We start from the raw sequence: 19,875 nt of genomic DNA on the forward strand, positions 1-19,875 counted from the left end.
AAAAATGTTCATATTTGGTGTTTTTGATCTTTGAAAATTGTTGTTTAAGCTGTATGCAATACATAGAGCTCACCCAAATATTAAACACACTCTACTTGCAAAAAATAGTTTCTACGCATGCCATGGTGTTTACTTTTTAACAAGATCTCTTGCTTTTAATACAGGTTTGAGACAAAATAAATGTAACGATTTCCTAAGATCTTGCTGTTACACTAAAAAGCTACAGCAGTATATATGGGAAATCCAAAAACAAACCCGAAATCTGCCATTACTATTTTAACTAGCAATAGTATCTACTTTGCAAAATAGTTAATACATTTTTTTTATTCTACTTTTTGTGCTTTCTTCCTCTAAATCAATAGTTTTTTCTGCTATTTCCTTCTTTCCTTTCGTATTCTCACCTGTTACTTAATTCTCTCCCACTTTAATTCTTTTTCAAGCTCTATGGGGCAGGAACCTCCTTCCTGCTGTGTCTCATACCACATGGCGCTTAAAGGAGAATTAAATCTACTCAGGCATTTTATTACTAATAGTCACAAAAGTGCAAGCTAGAATGCTGTATTTATTCTTCAGAATGCTTTACCATACCTGAGTAAACAGCCCTAGAAGCTCTCTCTGTTTGTTTAAGATAGCTGCTGCCATTTTAGCCTGGTCTGACATCACTTCCAGGCAGCATTGTGTAGGCAGCTCAGATTATAGCAGGGATGGGAGTGAGAGGAGAAGGAAGGCAGAGAGAGGAGAAAACCGAGCAGGCTCATGCCATTCCCTGAAGGATTTTTGTGAGAAAAGGAAGTCTGACACAGAAGATCATGTATACAGAATAGAAGGAAATAAATGTGGTGTTTCTATTCACTGTATGGCTGTATTTACATAGACCTTTCTAATAAAGCTTACTTAGTTTTTACCTTTTTCTCTTAATCTGTGTATTTATACTTATTCATTGTTTTTGTTATAATATATTGTATGTCCTCCCTGTGTGTTTTTGTACATTGTAAGATTGTACGGCATTCTTGTGGTGCTTTTTAATCAAGTTGTACTGTACATACATATATTTTTCTACTTCCCATTCTCTTTTCTGCAGTTCCTCATCCGCTCTCTTCTGCCTTTACCCTCTTCTCGTATGTACTTTCTCTCCCTAGCTATTAAAACTTGCTTAAAGGACAAGGCAACGCAAAATAAAAAATTTTGCCTAAGAAAAGAAACCAAAATTCTAAGCAGCTTTGCAATATACATTTATTACAAGTTTGTAATGGTTTTTGAGTTATTTGTATATATAATTGCTATTACAAGCAGTGTTTGCCTGTGCTTTCTATTCTCTGCCCTGGTGGCTCAGACTGTTGAAACAATGTAACACAAGGCAGCAGACTGACAGACCTGTATTGCTGGAGAAGCAAGACCTTTGCAACATTGTTTAAAATGTAACAACCAGGAGTTCAGCAAATGCAGCTTTCAATAGCAATTACATTTACAAATAACATTTAAAGCGCTACAAATTTTTTATTATTTTATATTGGAAAGTTGCTTAGAATTCTTTCATTATGCAAACAATTATTTTTCTGGCTGACATGCCCTTTAATCCCTTTGGTTTTACTTCTAGTAGATATTTTTGTAAAAGCTGCAGGGAAGATTCCCAGGTTCAAAACTTTTAAGACCCCAAATAACTCTTGGGGGCAGATTTATCAAAGTATATTAGATCTCACCACAGAAAAACTAACCCCCTTTCTCTTTATTCCTATGGGATTTTTAGAAGCATATTTATCAGTAGGTGAAAATTAAATGAATTATTTAAAAGTAAACACTGGATTATGTTATTCTGAGCATTTAGTACTGAAGTAGAGGAGGCAGCATGAATAATATACTCTGTAGGAAACATGATAACAGTGGAGGAAAAAAGTAGCGAACTACAATTTAACCCTTCTTCTGACTTCTCCTGAGCTCCTGCCCTCCCTTCCAAAGTCTGCAGCTCACTGACAGCAGGGGTGCCTGGCTAATCAAGTAAGTGCGGCATTGGGCCAGTACAAGATCAAGATTATAAATATACACCCTCTTCAGGGCCAATTTAAGGCATGTGTGGGCCCTGGGCAAAGATTAAATTTTGTGGGTCCTTCTTGCTTTGCACTGTACTATCTCTAATGGCCTTTTCAATATAAATTGCAGATAAGTAAGCTACCAATCAAGGCTGTGGTCCCAAGCAGGAAGATAGCATGTGCTAGCTCTAGCTCTGCTAGCTTCTCTGACTGATTCTGTGCATGTGCAGAATGGATTTCTCCAAAGAAATTAGAAAGCCTGGGAGATGAGGTATAGTGAAAGGGCCCAGGAAAAGAATAATTGAGGTAATTCCCAGGGAAATGGGAAGTTGACAGGTATGTATGTGGGGGTAGGAAACCGTGTACCAGTTAGGGACATTAAAGTTTGCCGGCATAGGTTTTTGAAAGCCACCGTTAAGCAGTCGGTATTATTATGAGGCATTAACATATACCATCACATACATGTGGCATCCTTGCAGCAGGATCTTGGCAAACTAGCAATCTGGGTTAAGTGGCAGATGAGTTTAAATATAAATAAATGTAAGGTCATGCATCTGGGATATAAAAGTATGCAAGCCTCTTATACCCTTAATGGGACTGCACTAGGCAAATCCATAATGGAGAAGGACCTTGGAGTCCTTGTAGATAATAAACTTGGCTGTAGCAAGCAATGCCAGGCAGCAGCTGAAGAGGCAAACAAGGTTTTAAGCTGCATTGAAGGGGCATATATTCGAAGGAACAGGGGTTAGACTTCCACTTTACAGAGAGCTGGTAAGGCCCCATCTTGAATATGCCCAGTGATGGACTGGGGTGTCCGGGGCCCACCAGGACTGTCACCTCAGGGGCCTCCCACCCCCAGTGTTGGAACCAGGTATTCTAGCACCCCAGACAAGCCCCTCAGCTGGTGCCCATTCCCCCAAGAAGATTTTAACAGCAAGTTAACACTCACTGCAAAAAAATATATATATATATATCATTTTCGCTAAACCCCTATCTCCTTTTAACCCTAATATGTCACATATCTCTCATTTTTCCTGTACTAAACATAATTCCTTGTATTTCTTCTCCCTACCCAGCAACAAAGACCACTTGGTTGTGTCTATGACCCTAGTACTTTTTAATTGTGCATTCTTCTCCAGACTTGACATGTTTCAACGTAGTGTGACCAATTTCGCAAATAAAAAACGCTGCTTTTATATGACGCTATACAAACCTTCAAACCTTCTGTTTGATTTACTGTGAGTCGCGGAGCTGATCACATCTGTAGCTTTAGCTGAACTCTGGCCCTGACATTGATCATTTACTGTGCAGCAGCAATAACTCCGAGATGGGACTGAAGTGTGCAGGGGAGCTACCGATCCGTTCCAGACTCCAGAGCCGCACAGCATGCTGGATGATGGTCTAAAACTGCTGCCTGCTGTCAGAAACGTAGGATTTAGGTGCAGCCGTGCAGGCCAGTCACCAGGGTCACTAACAGAGAGCCAAGCCCACTGATCACGTGAGCAGGGTCCTCAGCTAGGGACCCCACCTGCTCGCATCACTTTCTGATTATTGAACCTGGGGGGCTGCCGGCAGCGGCACCCAAACAGGTCCGATTGCCATGTTAGGGTCAGGAAGGAATTTTTTTCCTCCTCTGCTTTAAATTAGAGACTTCAGATGGGTTTTTTTTTTGCCTTCCTCTGGATCAACTAGCAGTTAGGCAGGTTATATATAGGCATACTATAGAAGCACAATGGTGCAGGGAGTTGCAACACAATGTTTATTCCAACTTTGTACATGCATGCAGAACAGGCAAGGCATTTTCACATACCTGTATAGAGCATGAGATGTTAATTCCACCAAGCAGGTTAAAGCACCTCTGTACACAGTCCCAAGTAATCACACACACTTCCCTTCCCTCTTTGTTTGTTCGCCTGCCCCTTCCACCTTCACCCTCCAGTACCTTTCTTCAGGGGGATTCCAAACCCCCTATAACAAGACTGGTACCAGACTTTCCAGGTGCTCTTGGGTCCCTCCAAACAACCTCTCGGGCATCAGCCTGAAGCACCTTAGGGTCCTCACTATACTCCGCCGAGATGCTAACCTCTTCTCTTTGGAGGGGCACGTGCTGCCTGTACTAACTTTCCTTGCTTGCCTCATGTCCCATAGGATGAGCTCTTGAGAGAAATTAATCTTATTTCTTATTTATTGATGGTTAAAATAATAAACTGGATATAACAGGTTTTATTTACAGATGGTTTGTGGGTTCATCAATTAATTTCTGAAGTGATTCACCTAAAGGGTGAAAAAGTGAGCTTTTTTTTGTATGTATATCTTTATTTATAAAGCGCTGCTTATGTACGCAGCGCCGCTGTATTTAACTCAAGTACAGAAAGGCGCTTCAAACCTATGTCTCTCACATTCCATTCATACAGTTTGAACTGATGTTTAATAGCTTCCCAAGGAAGAGGATTTCCACTGTCAGGATCAACAATATGTTTTATTTGGGAAATATCTTTATTTTTCCTAGAGGGAGTCAAAAAAGTTTTTCTTCCCTTTTGGCAAAATAACATATTAAAAGCAACTGAAAGGGGAAAATTAAGTGATTAAAACCATTTTGTTTAAAGAAAAATTTCCACATAACAACTGTATCTATATAAAGCTTTTCTTTTTATCAGTGTGTTGATTTATTATGTAATAAAGAAACTACATGTTCTCTGGATTTTAAGTAGTTCTTTTTTTAATTTGTTATATGTTTCCTTTTCTGATATCCACTTTAGGGGGCAGATTTATCAAAATGTGAGCTTAGAGCTGAATGCATAAAAACTCACCCACATTTTATTCATTCCTATGGGATTAGAAATGTATTTTCAAATGGTGAATCTGAAATGTTTAGACCACCCAGTAGTTTTGACTTTCTCAGTTTTAATAAGACAATGTTATGTTTTTCCCATTGCCGTAAAAATATAAATAATCTTTGATCCAATTTGTTGACATCTTCAGCTCAAAACTGCCACAAAAAACACAAGAGACTTTATCAAAAGGCTTTTTGGCATCTAATCTAAGAAATTAACCTGGAATTTTATATTTTTTGCTAAATACAGTAAATCATATTACAAATCAGACTCTTAACCCTTTAAGTGCCACAGAACATAGAATGTATGGTTTGTGGATAAAAGGACAGAAGTGACACAGATCATAGATTCTAGGTTCTGCAGTACTTCTGGGTTTCGAAGAGGAGGAGCGACTCTTAAAGCCGTTCCTTCGCTCCCTGCTCGTTCCCCAGCCTCTTAGCAATGAGCAGAGGAGGGGATTGAGTGGCCCCTGGGTCGGGATTGCCCAGGGGCCCCATGGGAAATTACAGACATGTGGTTACTACGTGCCTGTCATTGTCCTGCCGTTCTTGAGTGTAGTGAAGTAATTTTGTCCTTTAGGTCTGCAACCCATCTTTCAGCTTTGCATTAATTTGCACTGATGAGTCAAGAATGTCCTGTTTTTTGGGTAAAGATTTGAGATAGCCAGTTGTATTCTGTTCCAAACTTACTTGATCCCTATCTGATTTGGCTTTTTCTTCTCCTAGTCAGCTGGATAAGAACCTGCAGTACCGTAAGTCAGCCTCTTGTTCACATGTCATCAAGAATTTCTTCAGAAATTTCTGAGAATCGGTAATCTTAAGGGTTTTGAGTTTTACTCAACGCTTTTCCACTTTTAATGGGAGCTTTGCCAACAACACGGAGATAAGCGGCCATCTTGTTAAATGGTTAGCCACACCCCATCCACTTTTCTTGTTTTTAGACTTTTTTATTATGTTTTTATTCATGACAAATCATGCAGGAATATCAATAAAAATATAAACAAACATTTCAAACAAAGTTTATTAAGTCATGTCAAATGATTACTCATGCAAGAATATCTTTAAAAAATATAATTATAAGCATAACTGTAGACAAACCTCTAAATTCCTAAAATTGTTTTATATAAGATTTAGGCCTGGCTCAACACTTTCAACATTGTATGTTGAGATGTAGTTTTTACATCTTTTATAAATAATCTACACTCCCATCCACATCTGTGTTGTGTAAAGCGTTGTTGGTATAGATGGAGGACAATCTTACTTTACCTCCCACAACCCCCCAGTGGTAAAATGCCACAGCTTTCTGCATTAGAGCAATTACTTAGCAGATTTACTGCACTAGGATTTTCATTCTTTTATTTTTTTTTCTCAAATTATCACTGAAAATGACTACTATGATCAGAAAGATGGGGATCTAATGTGGAGGAATTTACTGACATAGGACAACTGTGACTTACATGTGATGGTACAGTGAGCCATATGCATCACATACAATATTTCTTTGTCAGGTTTACTGTATTTGCCCTATATACCATTTCATAATTTAATCCCTATCTCATTTACACAAACATATTGGCAAAAAATATAATCCAAATACTTAGTATTAAATCTATCATGCTTCTGCCTTTCTCTTGGCCACCAGACTTTTGAAGATTTTTTGGTTCAAATGATCTCAGGTCAAGACGACAAGAATAGTTTAGTTCATCAGCGGAAATTTCTTCCTCGCTCGGTTTCATATATATCTGTTCATCTCTCACCTGTGAGTAAAAATAAATTAGGGAAGGGAATCTTGTAAGGGGAAGGGGAATAATGCATTTATGGTATTAGAATATGTTCAAGGAAATGTAAACCCTCAAAATAGAAGACTGTAGTAAGACTGCTTAGACAGTTAGACTGCTTAGCATGTTTTTATGAACACTTTGGCAATGTATTACTACTCTGCTTACAAAAGAATAGAGAAGAGTCACTTGGTGTTTCTCTGCTCTTTTCTAAGCAGAATATCAGAATAGATTCTTCTGAAAATTTCTTCTGTCAGGCCAGCCGGCATAACTGACCAATAGCACTGTTCTTTGAATTTCTAAAAACTGATATCTTAAAAAACAGAAAAAAATGTAAATTGCAAAAAGTGTTCTGAGGAGAGGGGTTATGTTTACTTTTGCTTTACAAATATGTTTAACATAATAGCATGAAGTCGATGCAGAAGATATTAAAGTGTGAGATTAGAGCTCACCACAGGAAAACTCCCCCACTTTCTATACATTCCTATGGGATTTTTAGAAGTGTATTTTCAAATGGTGAACTGTAACTGAGTAGAAATGGGTGAGTTTTTCTGTGGTGAGCTTTAATGTCACATTTTGATTAATCTTCCCCTATGTGTAAACAGAATATGTGAATATCTCTGTAAGTTAGTTTAAGCAACCCTGCAAGTATGAGCTAATGCTGTGGGGTTAATGTGAACCAAGTCAATATTATCTGATAACACTATTCTCCATCTCGGAAGAAGTAGATCGCACAACTAGGCCTGAATGCCTATTTTCTATGGGAAACTGGTTTAGGGAAAAAAAATAATATAAATAATAAAAGGGAAACATGCCCTTGGACCTGCCTTCCAAAAAGGTATTTATTTCCCTAGTTTTAACTTTCATACAGAACAGTGAGAAGCTTCAATAGTTTTGCCTCTACAGTACCTCTACGCTACATAATAAGAGGTGGCAATCGAAATTCATGTACTGTAGGGTATACATTTTGTAATATATACCAATGTTTCCGTTTTTCTACAAATTCACTGTTAGCATGAAACGGTGTAGCAAAAGCTATACACTTAGTGATAAGCATTTTGCCATTGGTGCGGTAGGTGAAATTTTCAGCAACTTCACAAAATTTTCAGTTGAGCGAAAAAGGACAGATTCGCTCATCACTATATACGCTAAAACTGCTTTGTTTTCTTACAAGGATGTTTAACCCTGCAGGCTAAATTTTTCTGGATAATATCTCTCCCAAAATTTTTGACACATAACATGTTCCTGCAACACCTCCTCTTGGGTCTAACTTCCCAATCTCTATACCCTAGAAAGTTGACTGGAATGGACTTTGTAGTGGATGTTGACTAGTGTAATGCAAAATCTGCTTGTGATGAGAAGATTTATCAAAATGTATGTATTGGCGATCAGACGTAACAGAAGAAATGGTAGAGGGATGTACCTCATTCAGTCTACTGTGGAAATGCTGAAGGGAGTCAACATCACCCCTCCATAATACAAAAACATCATCAATGTATCTTCACAATGCCAAGCAATACCTAGTGAAGTTCACATTGTGATATATATGGAGTTCTTCAAGCCTAGCCATAAAGACATTGGCATATCGTGGGGTGATGTTTGATTCTCATTGCGGTTCCACATAACTGGAGGTAAAATTGGTCCATAAAAGTGAAATAATTACAGCTCAATATGATGCTTGTATGAAAGTACATCTGCTGATCTGAATAATGTGCCATTTCTTAAAGAATCCACTCACAGGCTTGCATTCCATTTTGGTGTGGTATGGACATATACAAACTGGCCACATCTAATGTGGCCAGAAAATATTACCTACCCCACACCATCAACAGAATGTACTCTTTAATATGTTTTTTTGCTATTTTATATTACTTTGAGAGGGGTTGTTGTTTCCTACAGGAGTGTAGCACTGGGACTATAAATAAAGGTCAGTGTGCTGAGGTACCAAAAAAAATAAATAAATATATATATATATATATATATATACTAGTAAATGTAGTGCTTGTTGGGCAAACGATGCAGTTGGCAGCTTCAGATTTTCAGTGCATTACACACAAGTTATAACACTGTTGCAAATCTATGCCATAGAATACATGGGCTAATCCTCTAAACAGGGTGGGGTAGGCTGGGGATGGCCTCTTATCTGGTGCAGAGTTGTCAATCTATTCACATTGGTGCTGTTATTTGATACCCCAGCAACCAGCAAATCACAAACTTCACAATGGTTCCCGACACAAGAAATGGCCATTAAGAGAGCTCCTTGAACAAAGCATGTCTGACTAGGGTGGCAGAAAAGAGATCTGCACATCTCTTGGACCCGGATGATTTTCTGACTCACAGCATAGCCCCCAATATTTTTCTTACAGGCACAGCATGGCCTTTAGCATTTTGTAACAGGATCACCATGGTCACTAGCATTTAATAACAGGCAAAGCATGGCCCCCAGCATTCCATAACATGACAGACACAGGTTAGCCCTCAGCAATTCATGACAAGCACATCATGGTCCCGCAGCAGCCTCCTCCTGTAAGGCCATGGTTAATGTACTTTAGTACTGTTTAACATCTGTAAAAATGTCGACAACATGTATACATGCATACTACTTAGCAATATCTGTCACCACTGTAACTGCTTTAAAAACTGGACAACACAAGTCTTTATGGATGGAATACTAAACAGGGTTAGGTACCCACTTCTGCAAATAAAACAATCGTAGTCATGGAAGTGTTATTCAGGCTTGGGAGATTACTGTGGTAAGCCAGTCAATTAGTTGATGACTATCATAAATGATAGCAGCACGGTGCTGTAATTACTAACAGAATATTTAATTAATTAAGAATTTCTTGGTACACAAAAATAAAATGCTTTATATACCCATGGGTAGTAATTAGTAACAGATCAGGCAGACATATAGCCTACCATTCCCTCCCCTCCTTTCTGTTCCACAAAAAAGATCCTTACTTTCCACTTTAGCAATTGTAGTTAGTGATTCACCATCAGGCAGTATGCCTTTCAAAGTCTCCAAATGTTCCTAACTTGTCACCTTTCTCCCCACCCCTTACCGCTGCCTTTTTATCAGTCACTCTTTTTAGACCCTCACCCACAACTTAGTATATAGCTTCCTTCGTGCACAGAGATGCTTAAATGTGGCAGATACTGGGCTGTGGTAAACTTGTCCTGATCTTGTTAAATGCTTAGGAGGAGAGGAGATCATAGAGTAATGGTAAAAGAAGAGTCACTTCTGTCTATGGTAGCTTCTAGCACAAAACAGCAGGGTTGAGGTTTTCTTTATGTTGAAGAGTTTTTCTTACATATGTGCAAAAATCTCGGCGTCTCAGTAACACATGCATGTGAAAGCGAACATCATTGTATCAAAACATCATTACTTCCCCTTGTCATACACATAGACACACATACACACATAGACAAAACTCCGAAACCACATAATACCTACTAATTGTATTCTTGCCACACTAATAGAGTTTATCTGTAATATAGTTCCACATAATAAAGATATTTCTATCTTTAGGGATCTTTTGCATGAAACAAATTTTTTATAACCGTTTCATAGATGATCTGTTTCTTATATGGAGTGGCTCTTCGAGTGAACTTAAAATGTTCATGGATGGTATTAACAATGCAATGAACATATACAACTTTCTTTGTACAGTCCAAGTAGTGTGGACTTTTTGGACAGTTTTTATTTGAGGATCAGAGGATAAGTACCACCCTATTCCATAAACCAACTGATCACAATAGCATTTAACATGCAGCTAGCTTCCATCTGCAACCATGGATTAAGAGCATACCATATTCACAGTTTCTCAGGGCTTTATGTAACAATACCAACATAATTAGGGCTTTACACTAATGTGAGGAATTGATTCAATGTTTTTTGCCCCAGGGATATCATAAACAAAATTTGTACTCTGAGTTCAGGTGACAGAAACAAAACAGGGTTACAGGATTACTGCTAAGTCTATTAGTAACTGTAAGGATCAGGATGGCAGTATATTTTTATCTCACAGTTTGATACAGCTAGCTCACAGCCAAGGGACTCGGTCCAGTGATTTTGGCCCATTGTGCAGACAGATGATAAATTATCTTTCACGAAGATCAAGGCACCTACAATGGGTATAAGAAAGGAGCAAGTCTGAGAGACTTTTTGGTCATTACAGACATGAAGGGGGAACAACGCAAACATACTTGGTTACCTAAAGCCAAAAATGCTTGCTATAGATGTAATAACTGTATTTTATTCAATTCTTTCTCACAAGGGTAATTTAAAAATCACTCACAAGCTTACACGCCTCTCTGAGTTTGTTGTATATATTTTGATACGACTTGCGGCAGCTATTAAAAAAAAAACCTATTTCTAAAAAAGTACTCACTGATGGATACACTCTTGCATGAAGGGTCAAGGCCAGAGGAATATAAGGAACAGGCTTTTAATAAGGACAAAAAGAAAAAAAGACAAGCCTTGCCATCTCTATGGTGCAAGGGATTAAACAAATCGCTACTATTTTCAAATTTTTTTTTGTAATAATTTCTACTGATCCAAAGTTGTGTAGAATGATTGGGCAAATATTTTCCTGCATAAGTTCAGTTGAGAGTGAACTGTCATTTACAGGACCTATTTATTGTATTTCTCCCGTCCTCAATAAGCCTATGGTGGGACCTGTCTCTGGTTACCCAGTAACTGTCCACTGAATTCCCCAGACATTCTAAGTTATGACTTGTAACTATCACCTATTATGGTGTTGTTGGGTCTGGTGAAGGTGGACAGGTGTTACTGTGGCAATGGGCAAAGCCTGTATAGGAACAGCAGACAGTTATACACACTGATGTGCGCCAAGTGCGAGTAGGAGTAATGTGGTACTAGCACTCGGTAAGCACAATAGAAATTGGGAAGAGGCAGCAGTGGGCTCTACACAGGAGGACATGGGTTTACTGACTATAGCCCTGACACGATGGATCGATAAGAATGTCTGTTTACACTGAACTGGCCTTTTCTGTCCTTTCTCTTCTATGCACTTCAGAAGCTTGTGACAATGTTCCCTCTAATTCCTTCTCAGCTATGTGCAAACAATTCTGTGCTCACACTTGTGTGCACATTTTTAAAAACAGTGTGCTCAGGTCACAATAGATACATTTTGTGTTTTTTATACAAAATTCTTTGTGCACACCACAGTAAGTTTGTGCACTGGCCTCAAAATTTGTGTGTGCATGCTCAAGTGGGTTAGGATAAGAGCACACATGGGCAGCCTCACTGTTGCAAGTGAAAGAAAGAGATATTTGCAATATTGCATAAGAAAAAGTGACAGGCTTTGACATGGTCAGAGAATAAGAGAATGGAGTCACCCCCTAGACAACCTGCCAGGTTGATAGGATTAATGAGCATGCCATTAATAAAGATAGTAAAGGAGAGAGTAGGGACCAGGCTTAGGTGGAAAGTGTTCAGTTTTTGTTAGGTTGAAGATGTGAGTAAGAGCTATAGTAAGTTCAGTAGCACAGTGTTTAAGCAGAGAAGAATGCATAGGGTCAAGAGAGCAGGTTGTGAATGGGGAAGATAGGAGAAACTGGGACAATTTGGAGGCTGTTACCGGATGGAAAGTATTATGGCATGCAGAAGTCAGCTTAGGAAAGAAAAGCTAGTAGTGTTAATAGAAGTGGGGATCTGATTGTGGATGGACTTTACTTTGTTCTTGAAGAAATTGAACAAGCCTGAGGAGAGTGCATGAGGTTGAGCGATTCTGTTGATTAGGGATGCAGAAGGGTATGGAATATAGAAAACAGCCATTGTGGATTGGAGCATGGCAACAGGAATTTATATTGGATAAAGTCCGATTGTGCGCGGGATTTCCTCCACATGCGTTCCACGCGCCATGCACAGGAGTGTAAGATTCTGGTTTGTTAATTGAACTATGCGTTCACCTCAAAAGAGTAGAATGGAAAAGCTGGAGATATAGTAATAGGTATGAACCAACAGTAAGAGGAGAGGAAAATTTCAATTCCCGCATAAATATACGGATTTATGTCACAATATTTGCGGAGCACTTTTCTACACATGTGATTATTATTTACTATTTTTTGGTGGGATATAAAAGGGCATGCAGCCATGTTCTGTTAGTCTTAGTGTGGGGATTGCCTTAGACAGAGGTTCTCCATATATTCAAGGTTGAGTGAGCAGTTTTCATGTTATAGGACACTCTAGGAGTGCCATGTAGGGACTAATAGCTAGAATGGACATTGCCCCTCCAGGTGCGGTAGAGGGGTTAAGATCCCCCAGCAATCCATCTGCTGGAGATCAGGGACCAAAGTGTCTAGGTAGGTGGATCAGTCACCACTAGATGGGAGATTCCTAATCTGAGGGTGTCCAGGCGTGAGTACTGGGGTGAGTCCTTGTGGTGGGTTTGCCTAGCGTGAGTACCGGGGAGAGCCCTTAGAGAGGGTCTCTTGGAGAGAGTACCGGGGGGAGCACCTAGATAGGATCACCTGGCGGGAGTACCATGGGACCCAATAGGAGAGAGGTTCTCTATGAGTGGAGTAAAGGAGAAGGTGCCCTGATTGTATGTGTTACACTCCTGGAGAGGTCAGCCCAAATAAAGCACTTCATCTGGTTCAACATAACTTTCTGTGTACGGATCTTTAATAACCTAAAGGATCACCTACTGGCCGGTAAGATTTTACCTCAGGGAGGGGCAAGGTGCTGGGAGTTGTGTGGATCCCAGTCAAGGGTTAAAGTGCCACATCAAGTTCCCAGGGTGGGAGTTGTAGTCCCACAAAATCACCCCTGGGTGGAGGCACGCCAAACAGCATTAAAACACCTGTCCCCCATAGTAAGCGGGGCTCAGGGCTCCTGTTGCGCCAAATAATAGCAGTAGCAGCACTGAATCCACAAAAGTGGGCTACACTAGTTTATATATTGTGGTTTTGGGCTTTCTCGCTCTATCTTGAGAAAGTGAGACTGAAAAGTTGATCATGCAGTAAAATTTGAACAATTCTTTCAAATTCCTGTGCTAATGTTTCTTTTAATTATATACTGTATAAAGTACAACATGCAACAGGCTCAGAGTAAATTATTTTAATAAACAAAAAAAATTTTGATCATATCATTGTGATCTTACAAACATGAGTGTAAGCAGTGGTGCCAAAACAGGAATCAAATTAATTGCTATAATAACCAGATGTGAAAAACAGTAATTAATGGGATGGAAGGTCTTAAAGGTTTGCGCTGCTTACACTCATGTTTGTTAGTCCCTAAAGAAGATCACAGTTTGTTTATTAAAATCAGTTATGATGACCGATATTGTGTTTGTGTGTGCTTTAGCAGAGGCAATTATCAGTATTGTCTATGGCAGGGTATTTTCTGGTTTAGCTGTAAAAAATAGCTGCTACTAGTAGCTCAGTGTGTCTTCACCCCAAATGAGCCTAAGTTACGGTGCTTTTAAATATGTATATATATATATATATATATATATATATATACACACTTATCTAGGAGGGTGCTAAACTCTTTTAAATCTGCTTAATTAGAGAAATTTGCCTCTAGATGGTACACTGTAAGGAGTCTTTGCCAGGTGTGAATATGTATTATTTATAGCATGGCCTTGGACCACTGTATTTGTTATTCTTTCAGAAATAATGAATGAAGACTCATGACTAGGAGCACATGAAATTAAAGTCAAAATAAATAATCAATGGTAATTGTATTGGTTTGCTTACTCACCTTTTCTACTTCTCTAAATACACGCAAAAAATTTGCTCTTAAAACTCCCTCTAGTTCGTTATCCTTCCACCCTCGTCGTAGTAGTTCTTGAATCAATGATGGGTATTTTGAAGGGTCTTCAAGGCCCCTGGGAAACCTTATAATGGAAACAATGATGCGAATAAGAATTATCAATCAACCAGTCAAAAACATTTGCAATGTAGCCATGTACAGGTATTGGATCCCTTATCCGGAAACCCGTTATTCAGAAAGTTCCAAATAATTGTAATTTTAAAAAATGATTTCCTTTTTCTCTGTAATAATAAAACAGTACCTTGTACTTGATCCCAACTGAGATATAATTAATCCTTATTGGAGGCAAAAAGCCTATTGGGTTTATTAATTATTTAAATGATTTTTAGCAGACTTAAATTGTGGAGACTGAAATTACGGAAAGATCCCTTATCTGGAAAATCCCAAGTCCCGAGCATTCTGCATAACAGGTCCCATACCTGTATAAGAAGTTTCTCTTTGGGATTTATGCACAGAAAGAGAGCACAGCTAGGTGTATAAAAGGAACTATAAAAATGTAATATAACAAGTGATTCTGTTCCCTTTTGCCATACAATTTGCAAAACTTCAGAAAAAGTTGCAAAACGTGACTTTTTTTTGACACAACCTCAACTTTTTCTGATGCAACAGCGTATTTTCCGTCGCAAAATTTTGTGCCCGTTTTATGAAAAAATTGCCCAATGGCGAACATTTCGAATTTCGCTGCAAATCCATGCCTGGCAAAAAAAAATTTGCTCATCACTAAATATTACCTTCATTATACGTAAATAAATCAGTTAAAAATGATGTACTATTTCTGAAATAATCTTGGGTGTTTGATTTGATTGATTATACTTATGATATTTCTCATTTCATTTTCATGATAGTTCCCTCATAAGGAACCTCCCTGGCCACCCCCAGCAAAAAATGTTTACATCGCCCTAAGTCTTTTGATATAATTTTTAACTGATCTGATTTTCTGATTTTCAAACTTGAAGCTCTGACCTTCAAAATAAGCTTGTATGGAGTGGGAAAATGTCTTTATTTTCATTACTGTTCCACCACCAGGTGGTGCTCATGGGTAAGGGATGGCCTCCGAAGGCCCTATAAAAGATTAAGTATAGTGACCCACTTCCTCTTTTGGCCGTTGAAGAAGGGTTTAGTGCAGGGATCCCCAACTTTTTTTACTCATGATCCACACTCACCAAAGTTTTGAGGATGCCAAATAAGGACATTTTTAGCAGAGGGTTTTACCTTACAATTCAGGTACACTAGGCCCTACATATACCCTAGTCCCTATCTGTCTGGGTCTCCTACCACTATCTCCTACCACTATCCAACCTATTCTCTCCTATCATTTACCCAGTGATCCTCAACCATTCGCTCATGAGCAACATGTTGCTCACCCCCTTTGATGTTTCTCCCAGTGGTGTCAAAGCTGCCCATTTTTTTAATTTCTGGCTTGCAGGCAAGTTGTGTCAGGAGACACAGTTTTACTCCAAGCAGAGCCTTCTGCAGACAAAATTGGAAAACTGGGCAGCAAACTGGAAAATGAGGTTCAATGTGGACAAGTGCAAAGTTATGCATTTTGGTAGAAATAATACAAACGCAAGCTATCTACTAAATTGTTTGATGGGGGTATCCTTAATGGAGAAGGATCTGGGGGATTTTATACATAACAATTTGTCTTATTCCTGGCAATGTAAATCGGTGGCTACTAAAAAGGGCATTGACTCAAGGGATGGAAACATAATTTTGCCCCTTTATAGGTCCCTGGTAAGGCCTCACCTTGAGTATGCAGTGCAGAGGCTGCAACTAAACTGGTAAAGGGGATGGAAGCTTTAAGCTATGAGGTTAGACTGTCAAACCACAAATAAAAATGGGCACACAAGCATCTGGATGCTTCCATCTCCTAAGGGCAATTTACATGCCAAAATGACTAAATCACAATTAACATATTGCCATGAATCAAGCTGATTCACCATTCTCGCCATCCAACACCTGTGGCATCACATCATAGCTAAACAAGAATGTCCACACTTCTAGGGCAACCTAATTGGCCCACACAACAATTAATCAGTCAAAGTGGTCGAATAGTATGGTTTAAGATTTCAGTCAAAGCAGGCCGTTTCCTTGATAACAGAGAGGCACATATTCTCTAAGAAAAATCAGCCTACAGATCTCACCATCCAAGCAAAGAAGCAGCTAAGATCAGGCTCACAAAATGGCAGGGGGAGTCCCAAATATTTAATATGTAAGTGGACCATTGAGATGGATGTAAACACAGGTAAAAAATTCTGGAAATCCTTTTAAAGTCAAAGAGATACATATACTGTTATTCATATCATTAAAAAGGAGTTGTTTAATAAATAAAGTGCAAATGAGACCAAAAATCCTATAGAATTAACAAAAAAAACAGATTTTAATTTTAAGAAAGCTGCACAGATTTTTTCAAGCAGTGGCTCCTCACTCTTAACAAGTGTTGAATAAGATGTAAGGAGCACAATGAAAACAAATGCTAATAAGACAACATAACTCACCCATTCACTCCATCATAGTCCCCTCCTATACCGACAGACTGAAAGCCAGCAATGCTACTGATGTAGTCAAAATGATCTGCAAAAATGTAATAGTGTAAAACTGTAATAATGTAACTGATCTGAGTGCAATTGAAAGCAATATACAGTGGCTTGCAAAAGTATTCGGCCCCCTTGAACTTTTCCACATTTTGTCACATTACAGCCACAAACATGAATCAATTTTATTGGAATTCCACGTGAAAGACCAATACAAAGTGGTGTACACATGAGAAGTGGAACGAAAATCATACATGATTTCAAACATTTTTTACAAATAAATAACTGCAAAATGGGGTGTGCGTAATTATTCAGCCCCCTTTGGTCTGAGTGCAGTCAGTTGCCCATAGACATTGCCTGATGAGTGCTAATGACTAAATAGAGTGCACCTGTGTGTAATCTAATGTCAGTACAAATACAGCTGCTCTGTGACGGCCTCAGAGTTTGTCTAAGAGAATATTGGGAGCAACAACACCATGAAGTCCAAAGAACACACCAGACAGGTCAGGGATAAAGTTATTGAGAAATTTAAAGCAGGCTTAGGCTACAAAAAGATTTCCAAAGCCTTGAACATCCCACGGAGCACTGTTCAAGTGATCATTCAGAAATGGAAGGAGTATGGCACAACTGTAAACCTACCAAGACAAGGCCGTCCACCTAAACTCACAGGCCGAACAAGGAGAGCGCTGATCAGAAATGCAGCCAAGAGGCCCATGGTGACTCTGGGGGAGCTGCAGAGATCTACAGCTCCGGTGGGAGAATCTGTCCATAGGACAACTATTAGTCGTGCACTGCACAAAGTTGGCCTTTATGGATGAGTGGCAAGAAGAAAGCCATTGTTAACAGTTTGCCACAAGCCATGTGGGGGACACAGCAAACATGTGGAAGAAGGTGCTCTGGTCAGATGAGACCAAAATGGAACTTTTTGGCCAAAATGCAAAACCCTATGTGTGGTGGAAAACTAACACTGCACATCACTCTGAACACACCATCCCCACTGTCAAATATGGTGGTGGCAGCATCATGCTCTGGGGGTGCTTCTCTTCAGCAGGGACAGGGAAGCTGGTCAGAGTTGATGGGAAGATGGATGGAGCCAAATACAGGGCAATCTTGGAAGAAAACCTCTTGGAGTCTGCAAAAGACTTGAGACTGGGGCGGAGGTTCACCTTCCAGCAGGACAACGACCCTAAATATAAAGCCAGGGCAACAATGGAATGGTTTAAAACAAAACATATCCATGTGTTAGAATGGCCCAGTCAAAGTCCAGATCTAAATCCAATCGAGAATCTGTGGTAAGATCTGAAAACTGCTGTTCACAAACGCTGTCCATCTAATCTGACTGAACTAGAGCTGTTTTGCAAAGAAGAATGGGCAAGGATTTCAGTCTGTAGATGTGCAAAGCTGGTAGAGACATACCCTAAAAGCCTGGCAGCTGTAATTGCAGCAAAAGGTGGTTCTACAAAGTATTGACTCAGGGGGCTGAATAATTACGCACACCCCACTTTGCAGTTATTTATTTGTAAAAAATGTTTGGAATCATGTATGATTTTCGTTCCACTTCTCACGTGTACACCACTTTGTATTGGTCTTTCACGTGGAATTCCAATAAAATTGATTCATGTTTGTGGCTGTAATGGGACAAAATGTGGAAAAGTTCAAGGGGGCTGAATACTTTTGCAAGCCACTGTATTCAAAGCCATCACTGTCAAGAGAAGAGCTACACCCCTAGCAATTTTGCAATTGATTTTCATTCTTTATTTTGCATAGTTTTTAAATGACTTGTCTTCCTCTTCAGATTCTTTCGAGCTTTTAAATGGGGGTCACTGACCCCAGCAGCAAACTGTTGCCCTGTGATGTTACAATTCTATTGTTATTGTTACATTTTATTGCTAATTGAAAAACCATAAAAAATGAAGACCAGTTGCCAATTGTCTTAAAACATCTATGACATCTGTGGTGGGCATGTATTTTGAAGGTTTGTTAAGGGATCACATTCAAAGTTATGTTCTGCAGAATCTCGTTATGAGCAGTAATCAGCATAGTTTATGAAGGGCAGGTCATATCAGACAAATTTGATTGCTTTTATGATAAGGTTAGTAAGAAGCTGGACAGTGGGGATGCAGTAGATATAATATATTTGGATTGTGCCAAAGCATTTGATACCGTTCCACACAAATGACTGTTTTCTAAACTAAGGTCTATTGGTCTTAGTGAAGTCATTTGCACATGGATAGAAAACTGGTGCATTATATTGCATTGCGGCGGTGGTAGCAAATGTATGAAATGCAGGTGAACTGGGTGCTTTAACTTTCCATGGTGTTCCAGCAGGTCTTGCAAACACGAGGGGCACCCCAAGGTAGATCAGCCAGAGAGAACAGGACATATGGCCCCCAATCTTCATCTAGTGTATGACCAGTGTCGGACTGGGACCCCAGGGGCCCACCAGAAAACCTTAGACGATGGGCCCACTCTCCAACCTATTTTTAATCCTTTCCTTACTCAACCACTTTATTCTCCAAGTCTCAATTAATTTACATGCTAGCATCTATCCTTCCATCTATTTCTCCTCTTTGTTCCCATTCAGAAATAGGGTATGATCATGAAATAGGCCAAATGGTTAGGAGCAGGAGGGCCCACTGACCACTCGGCCCTCCGGGAGTTTTCCTGGTATCCTGGTGGGCCAGGCCGACACTGTGTATGACCAGCACCGGATTTCTAAACCGGGTGCCCCCCCCCCTCAACCCGCGCATGCGTACAAGTTTAGACTCCTATACGGAACAGTGGGGAGAGGTCCCCATTGCCCCGTATGGGAGCAAAATTGCAAAATTTCGCTGTGGCAGGGTGGCCCTAGGCCCGGGCCTTTGTGGCCTCTCCACAAATCCAGGCCTGTGTATGACTCACT

General features: G+C 39.5%; 1 protein-coding gene across 7 annotated transcripts in view; it reads right to left on the reverse strand.

The window, feature by feature from the left end:
- Positions 1-5,863: 5,863 nt before the first annotated feature.
- Positions 5,864-19,875, reverse strand: part of dpep2 (dipeptidase 2) — a 66,853-nt gene continuing 52,841 nt past the window's right edge. For 5 of the 7 annotated variants that reach the window (XM_018093474.2, XM_031900722.1, XM_031900721.1 and 2 more), the window contains exons 9-11: positions 16,938-17,013; positions 14,368-14,503; positions 5,864-6,617 (exon numbers count right to left, since the gene is read on the reverse strand). In XM_018093474.2, the coding sequence (XP_017948963.1) occupies positions 6,420-6,617; positions 14,368-14,503; positions 16,938-17,013 (410 nt within the window). In that variant the 3' untranslated portion in view covers positions 5,864-6,419. Of the gene's footprint in view, positions 10,764-14,367; positions 14,504-16,937; positions 17,014-19,875 lie in introns of all 7 variants that reach the window. The other 2 variants (XR_004222332.1, XM_031900723.1) reach the window with 2 other exon arrangements.

Source organism: Xenopus tropicalis, chromosome 4 (genome assembly GCF_000004195.4).
Source record: "Xenopus tropicalis strain Nigerian chromosome 4, UCB_Xtro_10.0, whole genome shotgun sequence".
Taxonomy (NCBI): Eukaryota; Metazoa; Chordata; class Amphibia; order Anura; family Pipidae; genus Xenopus; species Xenopus tropicalis.